Source organism: Protopterus annectens, chromosome 5.part1 (assembly GCF_019279795.1).
Source record: "Protopterus annectens isolate FY-2018-M chromosome 5.part1, PAN1.0, whole genome shotgun sequence".
NCBI lineage: Eukaryota > Metazoa > Chordata > Ceratodontiformes > Protopteridae > Protopterus > Protopterus annectens.
The window spans coordinates 391,206,103-391,233,523 of NC_056736.1; the positions used below are offsets into that span (position 1 = coordinate 391,206,103).

A 27,421-nucleotide genomic window follows, 5' to 3' on the forward strand; every position below is an offset into this window, starting at 1 on the left:
GTCTAAAACGGGGAATGGCTAAAGCTTGTGCTGAGGGAGAAGGAAATCCCTGAGCCTCTTTTTTGATTCTGAGAAGTCTTGATTCTCCCAGTGAAAATGCTCCCTCAAAGTATGCAAGGTTTCTCCAAAAGAATAATCCTCAGGAGGAGATGCAGATGGAATAAACTCTGCAGCATCAGAATCCTCATAGGGAGGTATAGATAATTCCTGATCAGAAAAAATAGAAGAAACCGGATCTGAAGATTTATAATCAGTGTCTTGCCTAGGCCTCTTATCTGGAGGGGGATGGATACCCCTGATCAAGATAATAAGGTCTTCAGCCATTTTGATCATCTGTTTTTTAGGCATAGAGGCCTGTGCATGTGGCTCATGCGTCTTTTTTTAGTTTTAGAAGTTGCTTTTGTCTTTGATTTTGCAGCTGCCGTCAGTTTGATATACAAATGTTGAGGTCTGAATACACCCTCAAAAGCCAGTGCCTGCTCAGCGGCTCCGGACTCATCTGAGGGAGATACATCCGTTAGTCCAATACCTTGAGTATCTTGCGACATGCCAGACTCCACATGGGTGTCGGTAGAGGCCTGCGACTCAAAGGTAGCGGTTATTCAGGGGCTGTGAAAGCACCTCACTGAGTACCAGCGAACTGGCGACTGGCTTAGGAGAAGCTTAGTCGGTTTTGGATCTCGACTGCCTTTCTCTGTTCTTTTCTTTGCGTTTATCTACTCCAGTAGTCAGATTATTATCCAACGACATTTCTGGGTAGTTAAATCTGTTTCCAAAATACTTTGATGCAAAAATATACCGATGCTTAATAGTGCGTTGGTTAAATCTAGCACAAAACTGACAGCCAGGCACGTTGTGATCAGGGCCTAGGCAAGGAATACAGTATAAATTGAAATCCTTATGAGGTATTTGCTTTCCACAAGTAATACAATTATTAACTTTTTCTGACATCGGTAAAAAGCAAGAAAAAGGTCTCCCCAATGGGGTACTTAGCTTTAGTGAAGACTTCGGTTCTGAAACTCAAATATTTCAGTAGTCGGCCGACCGGCACTTGCTAAATGCTTCTGCTTCGGGCACTGCGTGGCAAGAAAGACTTAAGAAAATGGCATCGGCTGCATGTTTTATACCCTTGACGACCTGACGTCATGAAAGAAGACGGCAACTGACGCAGGACCCAAGACTTTGGAATTCAGGCCGACTGAGGGCAACCTGCCAGCAGATTACCCAAATGTAATGACTGCAACAGTGAAACACGAAGAACATCTGATAATGTGACCTAGATACATAGAATGAAGTCTCTTGAAGCTTGTGGCCATGGAAATGTGATAAGCATCCTTTAGTTGCAAAATAAAACAGTATTTTGTTAAAAGTACAACAATTTCTACCAGAAATGTTCCCCTGGGAGGGCATATCTGCTAAAAAAAAAAAAAAAGCTTGAAAGCAGACTGCTGCTTTTGTGGAGCCTCAGCGCTGCTTCCTGTAGAGGCAAGCAAGTATGTACTGAAATTTTCTTCATTCGGTTGATTTTCCTCCAATTGGCTACCCAATCAGCAGTCAAAAGTGAAGGTGTGGGAGGGAGCAGGAGCTTTGCGAAGCTAGACGATTGTTATATCCTGGGTAGGATACCACCCATATTAAGCAAAAGGATACTGCGGCAGTGAGAATAATTAACATTGTGGGTAAAACAGGTACACAAGTGTGTCAGCAATGATCTGCATTCTTATAAAGGACTCATACCAGCTGGTTCCACTTATTCCTAAAAATTTGTATTTAGCAGCATAAATTTCAGGCCTCAAACTCCGCACATTAACAATGCAACATACAGACTTCAATTAGCAAATCACTGTTAATGGACAAGGGAAGTATATAATGGGGTATGGATTCAGTTCTGCATTTCCAAACTGAATGGACACCCGAGAACTGCTATTACACTCCTAAAATCCTCAGTATATAGACATTAAGTAAAGAACAGCTAACTTGCCTTACTGAACATCGCATATCTACTTTCAGCCAACTGAGCTGCTTAGTTGAGCAATCCAGGATTATTATTGCCGGTTCTCCCTCCTTCAATGCAACCACATAGCTTACTGTTTTCTTCATGGACACAGATTAGGCAACATGCAAAATGAAAAACACAACCAATGTCATGATTAAAAAAAAAATCAATACTTTTGTGGTGAAGCACAACTAAGAGAGAGGAATTCCCAAGGGAGTCACCACCAATGTTTGCTATTAAGGAAGATGTACAGCTAAAGCAAAAAATAATCAGAAGTTATATACTTACCATACTGAAAGACCTGCACAAAGTGCATCCTTCTCTTTAAGGGCTTAAGCACCAGCAAAGCTTTTCTGGGCTTCAGCTCTTCCTCTTACCCATAATCAATTGAAGCCCATCATATTACTCCACAGCTGAATAAATTGGTTGGATTGGCTCTGCTTACTAAACACGTGCAACTGTTTTGGAAACTTATCCTAGGGCAGATGTCTGACTGTGGTCACTGCAGCACTCATCACTATAAAGAACTCTGCCTATGAAGTTCAGCCTGATTTTCGGGAATTCTTATTCCTTTGCTAGGCTGATATATCACCTTAACCTCACAGACCTTCATGTGCCTGGTATACAAGATCCACCCACATCATTTTAGCTCCTCTTTGATCCTCAAAACAGTGCTAGCCTGAATTCCAGCTCTTTGTACCTTAACCACCCCAACAGCAGTGATCAGAGACCTGGTGAATTGTGGTCATCTTTGGTTAAGGATTATGACAATAGAGGAACAAAGGGGAATACACACAGCAATGAAAAAAAAGGGACTGGCACCCATCCAGACCCTACTTACCCAACATCAAATAAATGACGATGGGAGGAGAATCAGAACTGTAACCACACTTGAACATATATTCTTAAAGTAAGTTGCCTACAGAACTGTACTCTTGTGGAGAACACTGCTGGGAAAATTCACAAAGTTGTTCACTCCACTGTGAGGATGCAAATTACTGCAAAGGAGAGGAAGAGATCATGCCCTTCAGGACAAAAAGGCAAACCCTGCTCTTACCCTGGAAACCACATTCAACTTTCCCTGCTCTGAGAAACTATACATAAAGGACCAGAGCCATGGAACCACTTCTAAGATCAACCATAACTGCAGCTCTTGAAGTCAAAGTCATGGGAAACTTCTCCCCAAAAAAAAGGGTAACCAGCACCAAAAGTCAATTGTATGATCATACGGACTGCACTTTCAAAAATGGAAAAGGAGAAAAAAAAATAACTAGGCTTAAACTTGAAACCTGCATCACAGTGATATCAGGAACATCATCCTGCTTTTGTAAGCAGGATGTCTGGAATAAAACCCTGCTTATTAAAGGGAACACCTCTTCCTCAGTTTATCAGCTATACTAGAGAGTCCAAAAGACTAAGAAAGACCAAGACATATGCAAGTACCACCATATTTTACACTTGCTACAATTGCAATGAAGAATTTCACATCCACTATTCAACCCTTGTACAGTACCCAGACAGCATTACAAAAACAGTTTGGCTCAAGCATATTACTAAAAATACAAAGTCAGCATGGCACCATACAATAAAAGGGATATATACTGTCAAGGGCTTCTGCCTCATGACTCCACCTGACGTCACCACTGCAGCAGCAACCCTCAGTCTTATCCTCAAAATGGGAGGAGCAAGTCATCTGTTGCTCAGTGACACCCTTCTTCTGGGCAAGGGCTTATACAAACCTGATCAACAGCACAGCCTAGAACAAAACCACTATGCCAGTGTATACTCTTGACAGAAAAGGATTTTGAAGAAAATATTCCAACTACAGCCAAACTGAACGTCAAAAATCCACAAATGACATGTGCACAAAAATGGTCTGAATGACAGAGTTCATATTTGCTGATCATATAATAGGCAATGAAGAGCACAGGATTTAAACCCTGACTGTGGTCCATGTAATCTGAAAACAAATAGTGATCTGGGTGCTAAAACAGCCAGCCAAGATGGGGGAAATACACATCCGGCAATGACTTGCCCATCCTGAAGGGAGGAATAAGATTCACTGCATAACTGACACACAAAGAAGGCAGGTGATGTTAACGTGAAATTGTAGAGGTGAGACTTGACGTGAATGCCCATCAAGCTGACAGTCACAGTACAGGCATTTTGACATGGGCATGAATTACAACACACAAGCTTGGCACTGCAGGATCTGCAGGCAACACACTGCCATAAAGCAAAGTTAGTTCTAGCATAACCCTGATGACAGTCTCCCAAGCTCTCTTGTAACGGATAAGAATGAACAAATTGACCAATAAAAGTGTAGAAAGATTAAATGTCAACATGCAATGGAGAAGAAAAGAAAAAGAGATGATTATGTGCCAGGCTACAAACATGATCCACAGCCTGGTACATACACCTCCAGAGAAATACCTTATTTCTAAATCTTCTCAACTGCATTCAGAAGTAATGGTACACTTGTAACACTAGACAAGGCATAGCTGTTAACGTCATGGCTCACATTTAAGACTGCAGCTCTATTACCTACTCTGTGTTAATCCTATGACATGGGCTAGAACATGCAGCTTATAATATGTAAATGAGTTTAACACTTGAGAAAACTGAAAAACACAACTATAAAACTCAGCTTAATCACATACTTACCATTTGCCACACTTGCATTATGTTGTCCTCTGAAACTGAACAGATCACCCAGGGCTCATTTGGATTCCAGCTGAAGTCTGAAATTTTGGCTGTGTGTCCTCCATGAATAAACTGAAACAAATGCAACTTCAATTAGCATGCACAGACATAACTGGCTGACTGCTAAATCTCCTGCTCAAAATAAGATTTATACAAAACAAAACAGGTAGCAGTGAGCATGAAAGCTCCATTTGCTACATCACCCATCTCCAAGCTTAGCTTAATGAGTGGAAAGCAGAAGCAGAGGGAATTTTACGAAAACTTAAGGAACAAAGAAACAAGGTGTCAGATTTGGAGAGCAGGGAAGATATGCAAACCTTTTTTTCTGCTAAACCTAAATGAACTGATACAGCTGCATTTTTTTAAACAAGATACTTCTTTATTAAATTACCACATATGACATAAGCAATCATGCATTTACATACATGAAAACAAACCATACCGACAATTTTAGTTGCAAGCATTATACAAATACATTACATAAAGTACATTACTTATAATCCATCCAGTCATTGTCAAACATTCAAATCCTGTCTTTTGAACCTCATTACTCCTCTGCAGCTATAGTTTCCACAATTCCCACTTTTTTCCCGGTGTAATTTGCTCCTACTCTTTTCTAAAAAAACAACTCCAGCTGTTTTCTCTGTTACTGTATGCACTACTTCTAGTAGACTTTGATTCCCATTTTCTAATTGTTTTTGGGTAGCCACCATAATTAGATTCAGAAAGGTCTTACCATGTTTAGGCAATTAAGATTCTGTATCATAGCTTCCTTAGTTACACCAATTCACTCACTCAGCATCTCTGACAGAGCAGTCTGCACAGAATCTTTAAAGTCTGCCAAGTCATTATACTCCCAGAAAAATATGTTCTGAATTACCTCTTTCTTCCCCTTCAGACCTCCAACATTTGCTGTCTACCCGAGTAAAAATTCTTTGAAGTCTACTTGGGGTACAAAAATAGCTTTGTAAACACTTCCAAGAAAAAATCCTAAATCTTCCAGACTTTATTGCATATTTGGGCGACATACATATATATCCCCCACTGTTTCTTTGTGAATTTCTTATCCAATCTTTCTCCAATCCTTTCTAACCTCCTTTGATTGACTCTTATAGTTACGTAATATTTTCTATGCTCCAGTAATTATTCCTTTTATTAACTGCAGCTTCTCTTCTATATTCTTCTAAAAACTCTACCAGAGCCAGTCTTTCGCTTAGGATCCCCCCCATTTCTTTCTCTTTGCCTATACTTTGACATTAATCCTTGACAGGAAAGGCAATCTCTATCCTGCAATCCAACTAAATTCTTACTCTTCCTATTCTATTACCTTTCCCGCTCTAATTATTTGCTCCCAATACCTTGGTTCTTTTACCAGTTTTCTCCAATAAATTCCAGCTGCCCATCTACTGTCTGTATCCTTAGTTGCAGTCATCCCCATTAGCAGAACCTCCTTTCTCCAATCTTGTGTTGGCTTAGTTCTTACAATACATTCCGCTACTCTACGAATATAATATTCTGCATGGTTTTCTCCTTAAAGATCTGCATCCAAAATCACAATCTATCCTTGTTTTTTGATCTCTCCCACCATTTCATTATCCCTTTCCACTTTGAATTATAGGTTTCTGCTTGTGCCATGTATAGAAGTCTTACCTATGTAGCTCCAAAAAAAACCCCTTCAAATTAGGTAATCCCAAACCACCCTGTTCAAATGGAAGAATCAGCTTACCTCACTTTTCTTCCCATATTCCCCTTCAAGATAAAATCCTTCAGCTCCTTAGAAACTGTAATCCACTTTTCCTCCGACTGATAAAAATATGCCTGACCTGTGTATAAAACTAAAGGGACTAAAAACATTTCAACTGTTTGCATCTTGCTATGCATATACATATAGCATTTCCAAATCCTCTGTTTTTGTATTATCTTTTATTTAGTCTGTTCCCACATATCCTTAGCTGCCACAACATAATCCTTTTTAATCCATACTCCTAAGTACTTCATTTTATCATGTCTCCATAAATATGGATATTGCTAAACCAATTTGTGTGTGGGTACATTGATACTGTATCTTGAAGCGTTTAACTTGCACGCGCGTGTGTAGTAATTCTATTATCAAACTCCAATACTAAGCAGTCATACTAGCTCGCACCATCCGCAAAGCAAATAATCCATATCACAATAAATGATTAATCACTAATCTATTTTCCAGTTCCCTTACAGAAAGGGAAATTCAGAACAATGTGGAAAAAGTACAGATGTGTAAGCGTACTCACCATAACAAGAAATCTCCAATGAAAGTCCCTTAAGCAACAATTACTGTAGTCTTTCTACTTTGGTAGTGGTGAAGTTTAAATTAAAAAAGTTATGTCTTACCATAACGTTCCAACTCTGTTCATCATCACTGATAAGTTCGATTCAGAGCCCTCAGAACAGAGTCTGCCTATTACCAAGCTCGCGTCAGTCAAAAAAACTCTCGCGCCAAGTCTCTACCCAGAATACCCTTCTCCCGGTTACCTCAGATCGAGTTTGCTAAGAAAAGGAAGCAAAGCCGTGGTCACTTCTGCACAAGTACCCTAGGGCACCACTTAGACCCAAAGCATCCCCCAGGAGCCTTTTGAAGAGGGAGGAGGGTGGGAAGTGATGAATGAAAGAAAATGAACACAGATTGAACGTTATGGTAAGACATCTTTATCGGATGTTAATTTTTTTTCCATTCATCACTGATGGGACAGAACCCCAAGCTACTTTGAGGTCCATGGGTGGCCCTTATGGAAGAACATTCCTGAGTACCACTGAGTTGAAGGTGGCTCTCCCTCTGGAGACCAAGTCCAATTTGTAATGATTGATAAAGGTATGAGGCTTAGGCCAAGTAGCTGCTGCGCTGATATCATCCATGGAAGCCCTGGAATAGAATGCTATAGATGTTGCCATAGATCTAGTGGAGTGAGCTTTAACTTTTGTCATAGGTTCGTTATGGAGGGAATATGCAGTCCCTTAGCCATCTTGATAATGTTATGTAACATTGGAAACTGTCTCTCCCACTTTGAGCCCAGAAAAAGAGATGAAAAGTTGTTCAGACTTACGGATAGGTTTGGTCCGGTCAAGGTAAAATCTCAATTGTCTATGTACGTCTAAGGAGTGAAGGGAATACTCTCCTCTATTGGAAAAATGCAGAAAAAGCACTGGTAGATCAATGGTCTGGTTAATGGAGAATTCAGAAACAACTTTGGGAAGAAAGGATGGATTCGTCCGAAGTGACACTGTTTTTATGAAAGACCAGAAAGGGCCTCTTGATATACAATGCCTGCAGCTCAGAGACTCTTCTGGCAGAGGTAATGGCTACCAGGTACAAAGATTTCCAAGACAAAAACTTTAGGTCACACTTAGCAGCGAGTTCAAAGGGTTTTTGAGTCAAGGACTGAAGGACTAGAGTGAGGTTGCATGGGCTGTCAGAGAAGGCTTGATATGAGGGGTCCCCTTGAGGAAGGTCTTTTAAAGGAGTAGAGATGAGGGGTGCCATCTATACCATTGTGGAAATTGCCGCTAGATGCACTCATACTGTAGATGCAGAAGCTCCATTATCAAAAAACTTAGCAAAGTATTGAAGCACTGTTGGACCAGATGGCAAACCTTTTCCATTTATCCTGACAGTCTTCTGGTGGATGGTTTGTAAGAGGCCAGAATGACGTCTCAAACAGGCGAGGAGAAATTAGCTTGCCTGGCGACTAGTGGAAGTGGAGAAACCAAGCTGTCAGCTGGAGACTGGACAGATTTGGGTGACTCAATCCTCAAGGGTGAGTAATCAGATCTGGTAGAGGGTCCAGAATCAGAGGTTATACTAGGTGAGGCCGAAGGAAGGGGGACCAAACTTGTCAAGGCCAGAATGGGGCTATGAGGATCACTTGCATCTCAACCAAAGAACTTTCTTTAGAAATTGTGGGATCAGAGGGATGGGAGTATAAGCAAAGAATTCCCGTGGGCAAATTGTGGATCAGAGCGTCTCTCTGTGACTCCCCCTCTGGAGGAAGTAGGGTGAAATAGCTGCTGCACTTGGTGTTTGATGGGGAAGCGAAAAGACTGCAGCAAGGCCGGCCCCAGTGGCCGACGATTACAGATGCCACCTCAGGGTTGAGGGACCAGTCATGGGGCACAAGGATGCATCTGCTCAGTTTGTCCGCAATCACGTTGGAGCTCCCCAGGATATGCGTTGCTATCAGAAAGCGGTTGGAAGCTATCGCCCACTGCCAAATTCTCATGGCTTTCGACAGGGGGTAGGACTCTGTTCCGCCTTGCTTGCTGATGTGTACCAGACCACTGACATATTGTCTGATTGAACTGCAATTGTCCAAGAAGGGAGATCTGAATGGAAGGCCTGCAACACTAACAGCATGGCTCTGAGTTCCACAACACTGATATGCAGGTGTGCCTCTGAAGTGGACCATGAGCCTTGGACAGTTTTTCCTTGGAAATGTCCCCCCCACCTGATCAGGGAAGCATCTGTGGTCACAATGGCTGTGGGCTGAGGTTGAAATGGGCAACTCCAAAGATCTACGTCTGGCCTCACCCACCAAAGCAGGTCCTATTTGCAGGAGTTGGTTATTTGCAGGAGTTGGTTATTTGAATCTAGTAATTGAGGGGGTGATAGTTTGGGAACCACTGACAAAGAAGGATCCATTGCAGAATCTGCATATGTAGCTTTGCTAGAGTGCTATTGGAACTGATGCAGCCATAGAACCTAGGGCCTGAAGAATTTCCCTTGCAGAGACTTGTTTGAGAAAAGCCTCAATCGATGGAGTCTGAACTGCGAGTGATACCAGACAGGACTGAGTACTGACCACCACTCCAATGAACTCTATTTGTTGCATACAGATAAGGTTAGATTTCCCCCAATTTATCGTTATTCCCAACAATTTTGCCAGAGAGACTATAGTGTAGTGCTGTTACCAGAAAATGCTCGGTGGGGGCAGTAAGGAGCCAGTCGTACAGATATGGAAACACCCAGAATCCTTTTAGTCTCAAGTGAGCTGTTACCACTACCATGCATTTCGTGAACACTCTGGGGGGCTGTAGAGAGACCGAACGGCAGGGAACGAAATTGGTAATGACTGGCTCCTAGCTGAAAGCGAAGCAGACTCCTGGAGCATTTGTCCATCCTGACGTGGTAATACGTATCCCAGAGATCTATAGAGCATATCCAATCGCCTTCTCTTAAAAAGGGAAGGATGGACTGAACCGTGACCATCCGGAATTTGGTTTGGGCAACAGACTTGTTTAAACTGCTGAGATCCAAAATGGGTCTCCAGTTTCAGTGTTTTGGCACCAAAAATCTAAAGTAAAATCCGGATTTGTGCTGGTCTGGTGGGACTGGTTGGATGCCTCTTTTTTGAAATGGCTTTAGACTGCCAGGCAGCTTGGTGCAGAGAGAAACTACCCCCGACTGCTTCCAGAGGTAAGCAATCGGGCCGCCCTTCAGGAGCACTGATAAGGCTTGTCCAGTGAAAGAGCCCCTGGAGCCTTGGTTACGAGTACCCCCTCTGCTCTAGAGGGGCATCTTCCAGAATTGTTACACCCTCTGCCTCTGGGAGTATCACCACGTGCAGCATGGAAAGGACCCTGGGATTTCTTATGCCACATTTCTCCCACTCCTCTGATTCCTCGAGAAGGTACGTTGAGGGTTGGAAAATCATAAGCCTACAGCAGACAGGGTTTTTCTGTCTTCCTCGCACCTGGCTAGCATGTCCTTCACTTTGGAGCCAAAAAGGGATGAAGCTTCGATAGGAGCATTCGGACAGGAAGACGTGAAGTGATCAGTGAGGTCACAAATGCGCATTCAGGCATGATGCTTCATAACAATGCCAGAACCTGCTGCTCTAAGCCACCCCTTTGGTCGCGTGTGACAGCCTCATGGCCAAGTTGGATATTGATTCTAGGGTTGCGTGCTGCAAGGCCACTTTGTCCCTGACCTCAGACAACTGCCCTGCAATCATCCCACAGAGTTCGGAGATCAGGTCCCTCTGAACCCTTGTAAAATGTGCAAAATAATTCAGGGAGCATATAGCAAAGGTCCCGGATGCAAAAACATGCTTCCCAAGTCTGTCCACCGCCTGGGACTCACTGTTGGGCGGGTGCACAGCGTGACTTTCCTCAACCATGTCCTTTTTTGGAGCCACCACCACCATAGCATCAACTGGTAACTCTTTGGACCAATGCAGGTTCTCCTCAGGAGGAGAAAGAATTTTGTCTGGTCTCTGAGGGATCGCCTCAATGGAATCAGGATTCTTCCAAACGTGCTGCACGACGAGATGGTCAGCAGGCAGGGTCACCCAAGAGGTAGAAGGCCGGGTGTGAAAAACCTGCAGGAACACTGACTCCCCAAAGGGTTGGAGGGCTTCCAGTCACTTCTCTGCTTTAACAACTCCAGGATGTCTCTGAAGGAAACATCAGGAGGTGACCATGGGGACCCTTCGTCATTGTAATCAATGTCTTCCGTTAAGGACTCCTCGGGTGAGTCCATGCGCTCCCTCTTGCACGTCTTCTTTCGAGGGGGCTCCTCAGTGGTGGGTGTCTGAGGTGGACTCAGAAGAGCGGATACCCTGAACAGGGGTTTCCTGCGGCTTCTCTGCCCAGTGTCCCGGGGGAGGGGGGTGGTCTGTGACAGCTGTAGCTCAGGGAGTGAAAACTGGGGTTCCGACATCAAAGGAGTGGTGCCAGAAGCAACAGCCCTCTCCATCGCGTGGAAGGTAGGCCCGCCCAAAAAGGGACGGGAGCCGGGAACAGAGAAAGACAACCTTGGGACAGGGGTCACACCCCAATCTGAGAAACCCACCCCCACAGATGGAGCCTTAAAGCAGGATCGACGCAGCCATTGGCACCGAGGATGGAACAGAGGAGAAAGGTGGCTCTGTACCCCAGGCCGACACACCCGTCCCCCAATCCCCAGATTGGGGAAGGACTGGTTCAGCGGGAACCGAAGACCAACGGGAAAACTCGGAGCTGGAGTGAGATGCACCATAGGTGCTGAGGATATGGGTTCCAAAAAGGATGTCAGAGCAGAAGGCTTCGGAACAGAGATGGTCGAAGGAGGAGTGTAAGATGGAGTCCATGGATAAGGCAACCCAAGTCTAGCAGGTGGATGGGTCTTAGAAGTGAGGGAATCTCCCTGGCTAACAGCTGGTCTACAAGATGCACGTGTTCGAAAGGCTCCTGGTGGATCTATTGGATACTCCAGACGGACAGTCAGGACGTTCGAGGAATGGGCTATACGCTTGACCTAGAAACAGTACTATGGAGAGGGAGTACTGGGTCCGTGGTGCAAGGTCTGCCGGCATCAAAGTCTCTAGTTTCGAGACTGGAAGTAAAAGGGTCAAATCCAGTGAGGTCAGTACAACTCTCTGTGTTGAAGTGGCACTCTGAGCCGAAACGGTCGGTTCCAAAATGGAAACTAATGGCGTAGTCGAAGGTGTGCCCTGAGCCAAAGTTGCGATAGGTGCTGAAGTCGAAATAGGCGTAGTAAGGTCTATGATTGATGCCGGAGGCAGGACCGGTGCCAAAACAGGCGTCGGAATCGAAGGTTTTGAGAGGACTTGAGCCGAAGAGACAGATTTATGCTCCAACGATAACTTAGGGACCTTTGATTTCCCAGGCTTGCTCTGATCACCTGATGGTGAAGAAGGAACAGAGTGGGATCTCCTTTTGTCCTTAGGAGGAGGGGTTGAGACCTCCATCGCAGAAATGGCCTCTGAGAAGGGAGACTTGAGTAACCCTTTCAGCAGGAGTTTATTTTTGCACTCTAAGAGTGGGCTGGCTGAAACTGACAAATGTCACATGGAGGCTGTACAAAAAGGTGGGGCACTCCCAAATAGTATACACAGTCGTCATGAAAATCACTGTCGGGCAACTTGCCCTTACAAGTACAATGCTTAAAACCTGAAGTACCCCTTCTTATCCGACATCTTGGTAGAAAAACACCACAGGTCAACTGTATAATCCAACTATAATGAAGTCAACTCCATTAAAAAAAAAATCACAAGTATAACAATACACTGGTATGTAGAGAAGAAAAGGGAAACACCTGAATAAAGGTTAAAGCTAACAGGTTAAACAGGAGAAAATACCAACTATGGTATCAAAAAAATACAAGGGTAAGGGGGTACGTAGAGAAGAAAAGGGAAACACCTGAATAAAGGTTAAAGCTAACAGAGAAAATACCAACTATGGTATCGAAAAAAATACAAGGGTAAGGGAGGAAAGGCCGTACCAACAATGATACTTGAAAGTTTACCAACGGTAACAACTAGTAGAGAGGAAAGAACAAGGTTAGACAGAAGAAATGACACTAAAAATACTAATCGCTTTATAAAATATGAAGATATCCAAAAATTTTACACAAATATCAAAAAGGTTTCACTTGGCTAAGAGCTCGGCTGAAATGCGGCCTTATGGCTATGCGGCAAGTGAGACCTGAGGTAACAGGGAGAAGGGCATTATGGGTAGAGACTTAGGTCGAGAGTTTTTTTGGCTGGTGCGAGCTTGGTAATAGGCCGACTCGGTTGCGAGGGCTCATAACCGAACCCATCAGTGATGAATGGAAAGAAGATTAACATCGGATCAATATACTTACTGTGAAGAAATTGGATGCAGCCATCTGGCTTAAGTTTTTGTACATAATTACAGATTAACCTGTGTATTACATGCCAGCATGACTAGCTATGATATTGCAAATAAGTTCTTACATGCTGTTTTTTTTATCTGTTGTACAGAATGTTTTAAAGACTTGAAGTGTCCTTTTACATTCCTAACTGCACAGATTTGTGAAGAAAGATTCTAAAGGCAAACTGTCTCAGATTCACCTGATCTGCAGATGTCACCGGAACGTTGACAGTTGCTATGTGTTACTGTCAGAAGCCGAAAGACAGGAATGACCTTTAGTAAACAGCTGTTGGTTTATCTTCAAAATATGAAATAAAAATCAGAAATAGAACAGTTATGACAGGCTATTTTATAAAGAGCCTGCTGAAGTTGTCAGTTACAGAAATCAGTTGCAGTTAACAGCCAGTTGTGAGCAGCTCACAGATGTACTGTACAAGTGGATACCCAAAAGGATTGACCAAGACCTGTAAAGCCTGCCTTTGATCTGTTGTAGTAATTTAGTTTAGATCGGGGACAGTGTTCTTTTGTCAGATAGGAAAATTTAATAACCATTAGTTAGATCAGTTTTTCTGAATGTTGGATTTCTATCCTACAGTACTGATTTAATTTTCCTGGTGATTGAGTTCTGTTTGATTATTGGAAATTACTGTTTTATATTTTAATCATTTTGCTCATTAAATATTTTTATTAACTTGCACTGTTGGTGGTCAATCAGTGTTTTTGTTTAGTGATTTGAGAGTGCTTATACTTGGCTTTGATAACTTCCCGGGCCACTCTGAAAGCCTGGTTGCTTAGGTCATTTGCTATCATTTGTTTTAATATATAATTTTAATACTTGGACACCCCTTTAAAAGGGCATGAAGACAAACTGATTGGTGGCAGCATTACCATATTATACTGGAGAAGGGACACAGCTGAAAATCTGTGTCAGGCCTTCCCAGACATGTTTGGATGTGTGAGATTTTATTTACGTGCAAGTGTATTACAGGCCAAACTATGACACATTGCTCTGAATTGCATAATAAGGAGTTATATTAAGGGTGGACAAAAGTATACAGTCCGGTCCTAGGATACTGAGCGTGTTTTTGTTGTACTCAGAGGAAATTGTGAAATACTAAAGTGATGGTCTCCTACTGGAGTCAGTAGTGAGGATTGAAGCTCCTTAGTTACTGACCCAGGATAGTGGGAGATGTCAAATTACTTGGTAGCAGTTACAGTGGGATATTATCTGGATGCCACACTTGCCATAATGACAGACTCATGTCTGCTTCCTTCCCTCCTCAACAGCTGGGTTTAGCAGATCACAGTTGGCCTACTTTCAGACTTTGGATCCAAAGCTCAGGCTCACCGCCTTAACCATAACCACTGCACTTAAAATTACCTCAGACTGAGTTTGCCCATACCCTACAATAAAACCTAAGCAAAATCACCACTAGAGTATCAGAAATACTGTTAATAAGCCCTGACCGAAAGCTTGAAGAGCACATGACCAAGCCATGGGAACAATGAGTACAGTCACTCCAGAAACAATGCAAAATAACTGAAAAGGGGTATGGTAAGGAGGAAGATTAAGGACAGAAACAGACAACATAGATACACATCTTTATGGTAAGTACAAAACTTTCGTACCCAATGTTGTTTCATCCATCCATTAATTAGCAAATGGGACTGAGTCTACAGCTGCTACAAATTTTGGAAGGTCTCCTGGAACAATATTCCTCAGGACAGCCAAACAAAAGGAAACTCTAGGTTTGGACAGTAAATCCAGCTTATAGTGAGATATGGACATTCAACCAAGTGGTTGAGCACATATGTCATTCAACAGGTACTTTGAAGAAAAAGCCAGTGGAAGTAGCAACTGATCTTGTAGTATGAGCCTTAGTAGACCTACAGAAAGACAACATTTTCTCCTTGCATATATGGGAAATACATTTAGACTGAGTTAGAAAATTATCTTGGACACTCCATTGCTCAACTTTCTAATGAAAAGGATGCAAATGGGTCAGTCTTTCTGAAATACTTGGTATGGTACAAGTAGAACCCAAAGTTGACACTGCATGTCCAGAAGGTGTAGCATGTACTCTCCTTTACTAGTAAAACATGGGAAGAAAACAGGAAGGCAGACTGGTTGGGTGAAGATTCAGATGCCCTCTTAGGGGGAAAGGATGGGTTTGTCCTCAGTGACTCTGTCATTGTGGAAAAAGTACGAAACTTTACAGGAGAGAGTGTGGAGCTCCAATATCCTAGCAGAGGTAACGTCCTACAATAAAATACAGCTGTGCTAGTCCTACTTACCTGTAACAGTATACGTTTGTAAAACACACTGCCTTACTGGTATTTTGGTAGCAGTGCTCTGCTACCCACCTCTGGCAGTCTACAGAGTCTCAGAATCCCTCCCACTGTCTGCCTGTGGGTGTGAAGGACCAATCACCTAGCAGTACAGAGACTACCTTACATGGCCGTGGATGGGACACTCAGTTGTCTGGGCTCCAGCAAGAAGAGAACATGGAAATAAGCTTTAACACCTACTGTTCCAAACAAACACAGACACGCACAACAATAATGGTCGTGGAGCAGCATGTAAGGGCAAATCAACCTTCAAGCTACGTAAATCCAAGTAAGTGGGAAGGTAGGTGGGTACTGCCACTAGGGCAATGTACTCAATGTACAACTGTTACAGGCAAGAAGGACTTATGGAACTGTACTATGTTTAAAACACAAACACAAAGGAGCTTCTATTGCCAAGAAACTAAAACAAAATTAAATGCATCAGTGCCATGAGCCATGCATCCAAACTCAAGAATTCCACAAGGTAGTGAAATAAAGAACTTTTAGAGTTAAGTGCCCTTTTATTCAGAAAAAAACCCCCCACCACACAGGAACCAGAACTTCACCCTAATTTGTGGAATTCTTGAGAGCTGGGTCATGTAGCTTGTTCACAGGTGTGTACTAGGCTAATGGCCCTGGAGCCTTTACAAGCTTAGCCCATAGAAGTGCCCTGACATTGTGCCGCCCGATGTTAGTTCCCAGTACCTCAAGTAGAGCCACTGGAATGAGACCGGGGGTGAACTTTCTATTACCCATCCACTCAAGATTTCTCTTGAAGAGGGACAGCGAAGTGCTCTGCTTGACATGTATGGGAAGTCTATTCCAGAGCAGGGGCAGTCTCTGGGTGAGGAACCTGTCGCTCCAGCATGTTCTGTTGATTGTTGTAATGAGGTTGAGGTCTCTGGAGCTTGTGGTGCAGAGGGATTTGGGTTTCTTTAGATGTAGCATTTCTAACAGAGCTGAGTCAGACATGGCTTTGTAAGTCAAGCAGAGATTGCCTCTAAGTGCGCGATACAAGACACAATAGCTGGAGTCTTTTTAGTCTGTCCGTGTAGGACATGTGTTTAATGCCTAGGATCCTCTTCGTGAGGTACTTCTGTGGCATCTCCAGCTGTTGCAGGTGCCTAGTGAGGTAAATGCCAAATGGGGCATTATACTCTATGATTGGTCTAATGAGGGAAGAGTAGAGAGAGACTACCTCTTTCTTCCTGGATGCAAAACACTTGGTAATGAGATCTGCCACATAGGACTTTCTGACCACAGTGGCAATGTGGTGGTCGAAGGAGAGGTTGCTGTCCCCAGCTCTCTTATAATGCCTTCAGTGGGCTCTCATCAATGTGGTAATTAGTGGGAACTGAGTTTTTACCAAAGGGGATAACGACTCATTTTTTGGAGTGGTTTCAACACCAGTCACTGGTCTCAGTGAGGCCTTTCTGTAGGGTGTCTGCATCACTTGGAGAGTTAATGGCTCCCAGCTTGCAGACGCCTGCGAACTTGGTCAACCAGAGTTCCCTTTGTGTTGGTCTGGACTTCTGAGAATTAGATACTGAACAGGAGGGGACCCAGGACGGAGTTCTGTGGAACTCCACTTGTGATGGGTCGGCAGTCTGAATTGGAGTCCGCTACCTTCACACTGTTTTATCTGTGAGCAAATTTGCAACCCACCCAGTGATATAAGGGTTGATGCCTAATTTGGTGAGTTTATCAATAATTCCTGAGTGAGGAATGGTATCAAAGGCCTTGGACAGATTGAGATAGGCTGTATGCATTGCCTGCATTGCCTTACCTTCATCCACAGCCCTGGTGACGGACTCAAAGCCAAAGTGCGTGGGGAATAGAGTCTGGAGATTTTCTACATCTTTGTTAATCAGGTCCATGACGACACGCTTCATAGCTTTACTTATCAGACTTGTCAGGCTAATGCAACGATAATTCCCAGGGTCTGTAGTCGCTCACCCTTTATGGAGAGGGATGACTGTAGCAGTGTACCGTTGTGGTACTGGTGCATTTCAACTGATGTTCAAGTAACATACTGACTCACTAGTATTTAAGTAGATTCCTAAATGCTTACCCAAAGTGGAAGGACGCATAAGGGTCCAGGGGCCCATGGAGAATGACCCCAGCAAAACATGCTCTGAATCTAGAAGAGACATCCAGCATGTAGTCCTTCACAAAGGTGTGGATAGAAAGGATGAAAATGCTGCTTCTAGAATATTTATAGAGTCCACCTCTTCTCAATATGAATAGCAGAATTTGCCTTTACCTTGCCTGGATATGCCATGGTGGGTCTAACAAAATACCAGAAGACAACCAGCCTGCAATGGTTTGCTTTAAGACAGGTTTACCCACCTTATCCCAGTGTAGGAAAAAAAAAAACACACTTTCAGCCTACTTGAAGGGTTTTGTTCTGTCAAGGTAGTAGTCAAGCTGCTGGTGCACATCCAGGGTATTAAGTATCCTGTCTCCCGTACTCTTCGGTTCTGGGAAGAACAAATGGAAGTTGACACACTGAGAATGAATTCGGAAACTACTTTTGACAGGGGAGGATAAGTGCATAATACAACCTTATCCCTGTGGAAAATAAGGTTAGGCTGTCTACCATGAGAACTTACAGCTCAGAGACTTACCTTGCAGATGTCACAGCAGTAAGCAACAGTTTTCCATGTTAAGAACCTCAAATTAGCTAGAGCTGCAGGTTTGAAAGATGGTAAGGCCAATTTTTCCAGAACATAGATGAGATCCCATGAAACAGGAATTTGCTTTCCAATGGGTCTTGTATGCAATACTTCTTTCATGAACTGTTTTACCAAGAGAAGAAAGGGGGAAAATCAGATGGCAGACAGATGGATGCTAAATGCACTATGATGGACATATATAAGCCACCCTGAAGAAGCTCACACAAACAGTTCAAGACCACAGGGATGTTAACCTCAAATAACTCTTTGTTCTATTTTTTCGCACCATGTACAAAACCTCATCCATTTGTAAACATAAGATTTTCTAATAGCAGGTTTTCTGGCCTACTTTAACACCTGCTGAACATCCTAATGAAATAAGTATCTAAACTGTCGAGATGGAATCAAGGCAGTCAGCTATATTTGCTTTGTGTTGGAGTACACAAATCATCCCCGAGACCTAAGCAAATTCAAAGTGTGAGGAAGTATGTGGTAATTGCCCTTGGCCAGTACCATTAGAAAGGAAAAATAAGATTGCCTGGGCCAAAAAGGGGACACCACAATGATCTTAGACATTTTTTTCTCAAACTTCACAAGTACCCTGTGAATAGGTGGAAAATGTGGAAATGCATATAGGAACATTCCTGCCCAAGGGGACAAGAATGCAACTGTCCTGTCCAAGGGAACAAGAATGCATCTGTACTCCAAGCATGACTGCAAGAATGTCTAGAACAGAACCTCTCCAACTGTTTTGAAAGTAGGTGAACAGATCTATTTGAGGCATTCCCCACATCTGGACTAGATCCTGGACCACCACTGTCTTGAGTTGTCCCTTGTGCAGGTCTGTCCAGGATCTGGTTAGTTTATCATGTTTTGCTTTATTGGGAAGTAAGATGCTGAAGTCTCAGAATGCTGTAAAGCCAGCTCCCAGGCCATCACTGCCAACCAGCACAGAGGGTAAGACCTTGTATCCTTTTGCTTGTTGAGGTACCATATTACAGTGGTGCTGTCAGTAACAATCAATCAGAGGACCACCTGGAGTCCACAGCTGGTGAAGGAATTTCAAGGCTTGAATTAGTGCTAACATTTCCTCAATACTGAGGTGCTTCCATGCCTCCTTGGGCCCTCCAAGTGGCCTGCATTTGCACTACCCACTGACAGAGCTCCCAAAGCAAAGCTGGATGAATCCGTCTGAACAGAGACTGTGACAAAACATGTGGAAGAAGGGAAGTCCTGGAATGATACTCAACTGTGCTCTCCACTACTGTAACTCTTGCGTGATGACATCCAGCACCAGCAACTGAACTTCCAGGTAAAAGTGCTGGATTCAACAAGTTTGTACATATCACTGAATTTCCTCAGGTGGAGATGGGCCAATGGTGTCATGAGAATCAACGCCATCAGTCCTAGAATTGTTAGAAATTCTCTTGCCAAGACATAGTTTCTCCTGATGCTGTCGCAAAGAATCATCCTCCTGGAGTGCTTAATCAACATCAACAAAAGGTCCTGCCCTACTGGATAATGATTCAGGAACTCTCTGCGAGAGCATCAGGCGTGACCTTCTGAAAGTTAAACTTGAACCCTAGCTGGGACAGCAAGAGTCAGACCTTTTCTAGCAAGTCCCAACACCTGATAAAGACTCTGCACAGATCAGCGAATCGTCCAGGTAAGGAAAAATGTGAATGTGTTGTCTGGTAGTGAGCCACTACAGGAGCAAGGCATTTCATAAACACTAAACGCAAAAAGGGCAATGCAGAGAACGGAGTGCAAACCAGACAACAAATCTCTGATATCTCTTGAAGAAATGAGCAGTGAGGATGTGATAACATGCATCCTTCAAGTTCTGGGTACCATGAAGCACAGGTCTGACAAAAGAAACACTGTCTACAGAGTTATCTTGAACTTGAGGACCCTGATAAAAGTATTCAGAAATGACAGATTCAACACCTATTTCCTCAACAGCTTGTTTCGGTAACAAGGAAAATTTTGGAGTTGAAACCTTCCATTCTTTCCAAAGGAGGGACAGACTGTGATCCCACAGTCCAGCATGTGCCAGAGTATAAGAGGGAATAACAAAGTCTGATCCAGCAGGTGAGTGGGAATCCTCCTGAATGGAGACAGATGTTCCTTCCACTACCACCTGTAACCTCTGCCCATGCTGCTGAGCGCCCATTTGTCAGAAATTGTTGATGGCCAGATCACCTTGTTGAAAGCAAAAACTTTCAAGATAGGGAACCTGGAAATGATAGGTGTGGAGCATCTGCAGAGTCGTAGGTTGGAGATTGGAATGGGGTATCCTTTTTGGGAAAGGAACCCCCTAGTTAGGTTTGGCAAAGTTCTCATCTTGCCATTTCCTTTTGATGCCTTGGTTTTCATTTGGCTGGAAATTGTTTGTTGGACTGCCAAAAACTATCCTACTACTAGGGAGGGGGAAACGGGACTTGTGAATATGGAACACTTTAGATATCTCTTGCATCAGTTTACCTCTGTCACCCCAGTATTTAGATTTGAATAGCTGCTGTACCAAAGAGACAAACAGAATCAAGTAAATCATTTACTATCTCTTATCTCATTAGAAAAGTTTTGGCTGGTCAATCAAGCATACCGCCTTACCAACCACAGACTACGCTGTATTTCTAGAAATCATATTAGAGCCCTCCATGGCATTCTTTAAACCATGTTTACATACTTCAAAAACATTGGGGAAAAAAAAAGAAGTTATGTACTCACCATAAAGTTCCATGTTTGTAGTCCACCTCGCCCTTCATTCTTACATGTGGGTTCGGAGCAGAGGATCGGCTCCGACTCAGCCGATTACTAAGCTCAAAGTCTCTCAGTTGGCTCATGGCAAGGTAGGTATCCCACAGTGCACTAGTAAGAATCCCCAGATCTTGTTTGCTGTTGTCTATAAAAGTGATAGAAAAAAAAACTCCACAAGGAACAAAGATGAAAGGTCTCCACCCTACAGAAGAGAAAAACGATCTTGTTTCCAGATCCTCCAACGATATATGGATGGGGGTAGGTGGGTGGGTTCGTAAGAATGAAGGGCGAGATGGACTACAAACATGGAACGTTATAGTGAGTATATAACTTCTTTATGTTCTGTAGTCCTATCTCGCCTTCATTCTTACATTTAGGACAGTGTCCCTAGCACCTTTTTCTCGGGTGGCTCACGGGAATATACTCCTAAGAACCGTGGAACCACAGGAGGCTCTACCCCTGGAAGCAAAGTCCAACTTGTAATGAGTAATAAAAGTATGAGGAATAGTCCAAGTTGCTGCTGCACAAATACTGTCAATTGGGACTCTGGCTTGAAAGGCAGCAGATGTGGATAAGGATCTGGTAAAATGAGCCTTAACTTTAAACGGCAGTGCTTTGCCATTGGAAGAGTAAATCAACGAAGACAGTTTGAAATCCAATTTGAGAGAGTTATCTTGGAGACTGGAATACCTTTTCTTGTTTCAGAAAAGGATACAAACAATTGGTCTGATTTTCTAAGTTCCTTGGTTCTATATGTAGATAGAACCTTAACGGTCTGTGAACATCAAGTTGATGAAATTTCTATTCTGCACTGTTTGAATGATTAAGAAAAAATACTGACAATTCGATAGTCTGATTCAAATTAGAGCAAACCTTGGGGATGAAGGACAGATTTGTACGAAGGGAAACTCTCTATGAAAAATCAAGTAAGGAGCTTTGACTGACAGTGCCTGCAACTGACAGTCTTTTGGCGGATGTAATAGCTACTAGAAAAATGGTCTTCCAAGAAAGGAACTTCAGTTCACAGGAATGTGTGGGTTCAAAATGCGAAGAAGCAAGTTTGGACAGAATTAAATTTAGATCCAAGGAGATACAGGTTCCTGAAAAGGAAGTCTTAGCAAGGTACTGCCTTTAAGGAAAGTTTTACACAATCTGTGAGCCATATGATTCGGCTCAAGCTGTCCCAAATGAAAATTGGAGATCGCCACCAGTTGAACTTTGATTGTAGCAGCAACTGATCCCTGGTGAAAAAGTTTGGTTAGGAATTCTAACACCAAGGGAATGGAGGCTGTGCAATGATCTATATTTTTCTTTTGCTCAGATAGAAAATCTTTTCCATTTGCTAGCGTATAATTTCCTCATGGAAGGCTTGTGGGAAGATGTGAGGATATGGGTAACTGCAGGTGAAAAATCATGAAGCCTGACTAGGGATGGAAGTGGAGCACCACGCTGTCAAGTTGAGGGTGTGGAGGCAGGGGTGGAGGGTGCCTGACATGTGTCAAGAGGCCTGGAACTGGGTCCAGAGTCCATGGATAGCCTAGAAGGTGAGGCCCGAGAAAGGGGAACCAAATCTGACGAGGCCAGTAAGGAGTGATAAGAATCATTCTGCTTCCCAAGGTCTTTGCTTTCTGGATCGCCTTCGATATCAGCGGAAAGGGGGAAATGCATAAAGAAGTCTCGGAGGCCAATTGTGGACAAGTGCGTCTCTCGGTGCCTCCCCCGGAGGGGGGATGAGAGAAGTAGCTGCTGCATTTGGCGATGACTGGACTGGCAAAAAGATCGCAGCAAGGCTGTCCCCATGTTCTGCGACTTTCTGATTCAGAGACCACTCGTGAGGCATCAAGATTGCCCTGCTGAGCTTGTCGGATATCACACTGGTAGTCCCCGGGATATGCGTTGCCACTAGAAAGCGTTGGGAAGATATCGACCACTGCCAAACACAAAGAGCCTCTCGACATAGGGGGTAGGATCTGGTTCCTCCTTGTTTATATAGATACCATACCAATGACACTGTCCAATTGGATTGCTATCGTCCCTAGAGGAAGAATTTTGTGAAGTGCTTGCAATGCTAGTAGCACTGCTCTCATCTCTAGGACACTGATATGCAAGTGAGCCTCGTGATCTTGCCATGTGCCTTGGACAGTCCTGCCTAGATAATGCCCCCTCCCATCTGGGTGGCATCTGTGGACACAGTAGCAATGGGTTGGCGAGAAAGGAAAGGTGTTCCTGTCGTTAGTTGATCGGGCTGAATCCAGCAACGAAGGTTCCTTTTAGCAAGTTTCTATCATCAGAATAGGATGAGACAGAGGTAGTTGTTGAAGAGACCACTGGGAAAAGAGTAGCCTTTGAAGGATTCGCATACATAGTCTGGCTAGTGGAACTAGAGTTATGGTAGAAGCCATGGTCCCTAAAAGTTTCAGCACTGTCATGGCGTTGACTCTGTTGAGGAAGTAGACTGTATATCTGTTGTCTGAGATTGTGTACTCTGTCTGCAGGAAGACTACCCATCATGGCGACTGTGTATTTCTGCGCCTATAAAAGTCACATATTGAGAGGGCAACAAGGCGGACTTTTCCTAATTTTTCGTAATCCCTAGTTGAGTGCAGAGCTGGATGGTTGAATCCCTGGCTTGGAGAAGTAGGTGCCTGGTGGTGGCGGTCAGGAGACAGTTGTCCAGGTAAGGAAACACTTGGAATCCAAGATGGATCAAAAGTGAGCTGTCACTACCGCCATGCATTTGGTGAACACCCTGGGTGCTGTGGTGAGACCAAAGGGCAGAGCACAAAATTGGTAATGACTGGCTCCCAGCCAGAAGCGTAAATGAATCCTCGATGCTCTGTCCATTTTTATGTGGTAGTACGCATCTTGGAGGTCTATGGAGCACATTCAATTGTCTTTCCCTAACAGAGGGAGTATAGATTGCAGTGTTACCATTCGGAACTTGGACTGCTTCACTGATCCAGGCAAAGGTCCAAAATGGCCCTCCAGTCCCCTGTTCGTTTTGGCACGAGTAAATTCCGAAACCTATCTGGTCTGCAGGGATTGTCTGGATTACCCTCCTTGTAAGCAACTTTTGAACTTCTATGGTTGTTTGATCCCTGTGATTGGGTGGAACATCTGGGATTTTCTTGGCAGTATGGGGTGGGAGAAAGAAGGGTATGGAGTAGCCTCTGGTGATTATTCTTTGTACCCATTTGTCTTGGGTGATGTTGAGCCAGGCGTCTGGATACAAAGATAAACGACCCTTGACTGGGTCCAGAGAAGAGGTCCAGGAGCGCTGATAGGGGCATCCACAAAAGGAATTGTGGCCACCCAGATTTGGCACCGCCCCCACCTCTAGGGCGACGTCTACCATTAGTTCCTCCTCCTCTGCCTCTGAAGGAGGAATAACCCTGTGCGTCGGGGAAAAATCTCTGGGATTTCTTGAACCACATTTTTCCACCTCTATGACCCTTGGTGTATGGTTTAGAAGGGATGGAAAAACGTACTCCCATGGCAGAAAGTTTTCCCTTCCTGCTCGAAACTGGTGAGTGCATCTTTTACCTTTGGTCCAAAGAGGAACAGTCAAAGGGGGCGTTGGTAAAAGTAGATTTGAAGGGCTCCGCAAAGTTACATAAATGCATCCAGGAGTGTCGCCCAAGGGAAACTCCTGAACCCGCTGCTGCCCTACTTGCTCCATCTGCTGCATAGGAGATCAGCCTCATGGAGGAGTTAACAATGGAGTTTAAGGTGGACAACTGAGCAGTAACTTTCAGGGGACTCCTTCAGTTGATGTACCTTGGAGAGCATCTCCTAGCTCCTTTAGATTTCTTTGAAGCCTAGTAAAATGAGTGAGGCAATTCAGCAATCTGAGTGTAAAAGCCGCTGAAGAGAAGATACGCTTCCCGTATCTATCATTCGAGACTCCTTGTTCGGTAGATGGACAGATGTAGAAGTCTCCGCTAGTTCCATCTTTGTGGCTGCCGCCACCACGGCATCTACAGGCACACCTTTGGTCAAAAATTCCTTCTCTTTGGGGGTTGAAAAAAAATTTGTTGGGCCTTCTGGGGACTGGTTCCATAGCATCAGGAGTTTCCCACATCTTTGGACTAACTACGTCTAGGAGCTCATCGAAAGGTGGAGACACCCAAGAGGCTGAAGATTAAGACCCAAAAGCCTTCAGGTACACTGACTCATCATCAGAAGGGGTGACAGTGGGCCAGCCACCTCTGTTTCAGGATCGCCAAAATATCAACACAGGAGATATCAGAGGACGACCTAAGGGACCCTTCTGACTTCCTACAGGTCAGTGTCAGAGGTGACTGACTCATCAGGAGAGTCTACATGCTTCCTCTTTCAAGTTATTTTCTGAAGGGGCTCCTCAGAAGGGTATTCTGGGGAGGTCTTGGAAGACTGGGGGCCACCCAATGGGGGCTGCTGAGGCTGCAGGTCTCTGCTGCCAAGAGAGATGGTGCTGAGACAGAGGTTGGTGCTTGAGGAGGAAGAGCAGTGGTACACTTGTGCGGAGTTGATTACCTAGAAGCATGCTCCTCCTCCGCATCTTGAATGCAGACCTCCCTGGCTCAGAGGACAGTCTCGGTTCCGAGGAAATTGGAGTAGCTCCCAGCTCCAAAGCGACTGGCTCAGAGATGGATGTAGGATCCGAGCTCAGCCTAGCAGACGCACCAAGAGGTAGGCTCGGAACCAAAGAAGTTCGGGTCCAAGAGTCCCTGTTGGGGCCGACTGGTGACCTTTGGCTCCTAGACACCAAGGATGGCGCCGAAGGTGTCAAAGCAGAAATCTGCTCAGAGACGGATACAAAAGGTGCTGGAACTGAGGGTTCCACAACAAGTGGCACCGAAAGCTCTGGCTCCGAAGGACCAACATGGCTCGGAGGAGAACAGCAAAGTACAGTTGTGTACCTACCATAAATGTAGATGTTAGAGTGTATTCACTGTTGCTGTCATTACTCTTGGGTTATCCTGCTGGCAGGCTACCCTCAGTCGGCCAGAATTCCAAAGTCTAGGTCCGGCGTCGGTTGCTGTGCCTCTTCCCTGACGTCAGTGCGCCAGGGGTATAAAAGATGCAGCCGACGCCATTTTCTTCAGTTTTTCTTGTACCAGATGTCAGGTGCCCCCAAATTGGTAGGCTGAAAAATATGCCAATAAAAATGCATGTACACAAATAATTTTCTTCACCTACAAGCAAATACACCAAAAAGGTTGTATAGGATAGTGAAGTGCAGACAAGTCCCAGCAAAGAAAAGGGGGATGGTGGGTGGGTAACCTGGACTGCAACAGTGAATACACCAACATCTACATTTATGGTAGGTACACAACTGTACTATGTTCATAGTGTTTCACTGTTGCAGTCATTACTCTTGGGTTGAATCCCAAAGCTGAGGAAGGGTGGCTGGGCTAAATAGGATTAGGAGAGGCTATGAGGCCCTGCAGAACTGCAGTGGCAAAGCCTGCTCTGGACTTAGAGTAAAGAGGTAAGTGGTAGTGCTTTGTGAAGGTGTGCACTGAACTCCAAGTTGCAGCCTCTAAGATATCTTTGGTTGGTGCTCCTCTGAGGAAGGCTGCTGCTCTGGTGGAATGAGGCCTAATGCCCTCAGGCACTGGTTTGCCATGTTGAAAATAGCAGAAACGGATGCAATGGCCTATCCATTTAGAAAAAGTTTTGAGATAGCCTTTCCTTGTGATCCTGCAGCATATGACACTAAAAGTTGCTCAGTTTTTCTGAAAGCTTTAGTTCTATCCAAGTCGAAGCGTAACTGCCTGTGTATGTCCAAAGAATGCAGAATTTTCTCACCCCTGTTCTGTGGATTAGGATAAAAGGTTGGCAAGTGAATGGTTTGGTTAAGGGCCACACTGACACCACCTTAGGCATAAATGTAGGGTTTGTCCTCAGAGAAACCCTGTCTGGATGAAAAATGATGAAAGGTTCCACAGCCATGAGTGCTTGGAACTCAGACTCGCCTTGCAGAGGTTATTGCTAGGAGCAGAGCTGTTTTCCAGGATAAGAATTTTATATCTGCTGTTGATGCTGGCTCGAAAAGAGGCAGTGTGAGTTTTTCCAAAACATAATTGAGGTCCCAGGCTGGAATTGGTGCTCTCCTTGGAGGCCTAATGTTTTTGGCCCCTCTGAGGTACTGCCTTATTAAAGGATGAGAAAAAAATAGGTGGTTCCGTATTGTAATGGGCTGAAATGGCAGAGGCATGAATCTTAAATGATCAGAAGGAAAGGCCTTTGTTCAGCATCTCAGTTAGGTATTGTAAAATCTGAGGGATATTTGGTACACACATGTCAATGCCTTGTTCCTGGTTCCAAG

General features: G+C 44.1%; 1 protein-coding gene across 2 annotated transcripts in view; it reads right to left on the reverse strand.

The window, feature by feature from the left end:
* The window catches only part of RBBP7 (RB binding protein 7, chromatin remodeling factor), a 917,024-nt gene that overhangs the window by 256,028 nt on the left and 633,575 nt on the right, over positions 1-27,421 (reverse strand). For both annotated transcript variants that reach the window (XM_044073050.1, XM_044073051.1), the window contains exon 11: positions 4,661-4,771. In XM_044073050.1, coding sequence (XP_043928985.1) covers positions 4,661-4,771 — 111 coding nt within the window. The remainder of the gene's footprint in view (positions 1-4,660; positions 4,772-27,421) is intronic.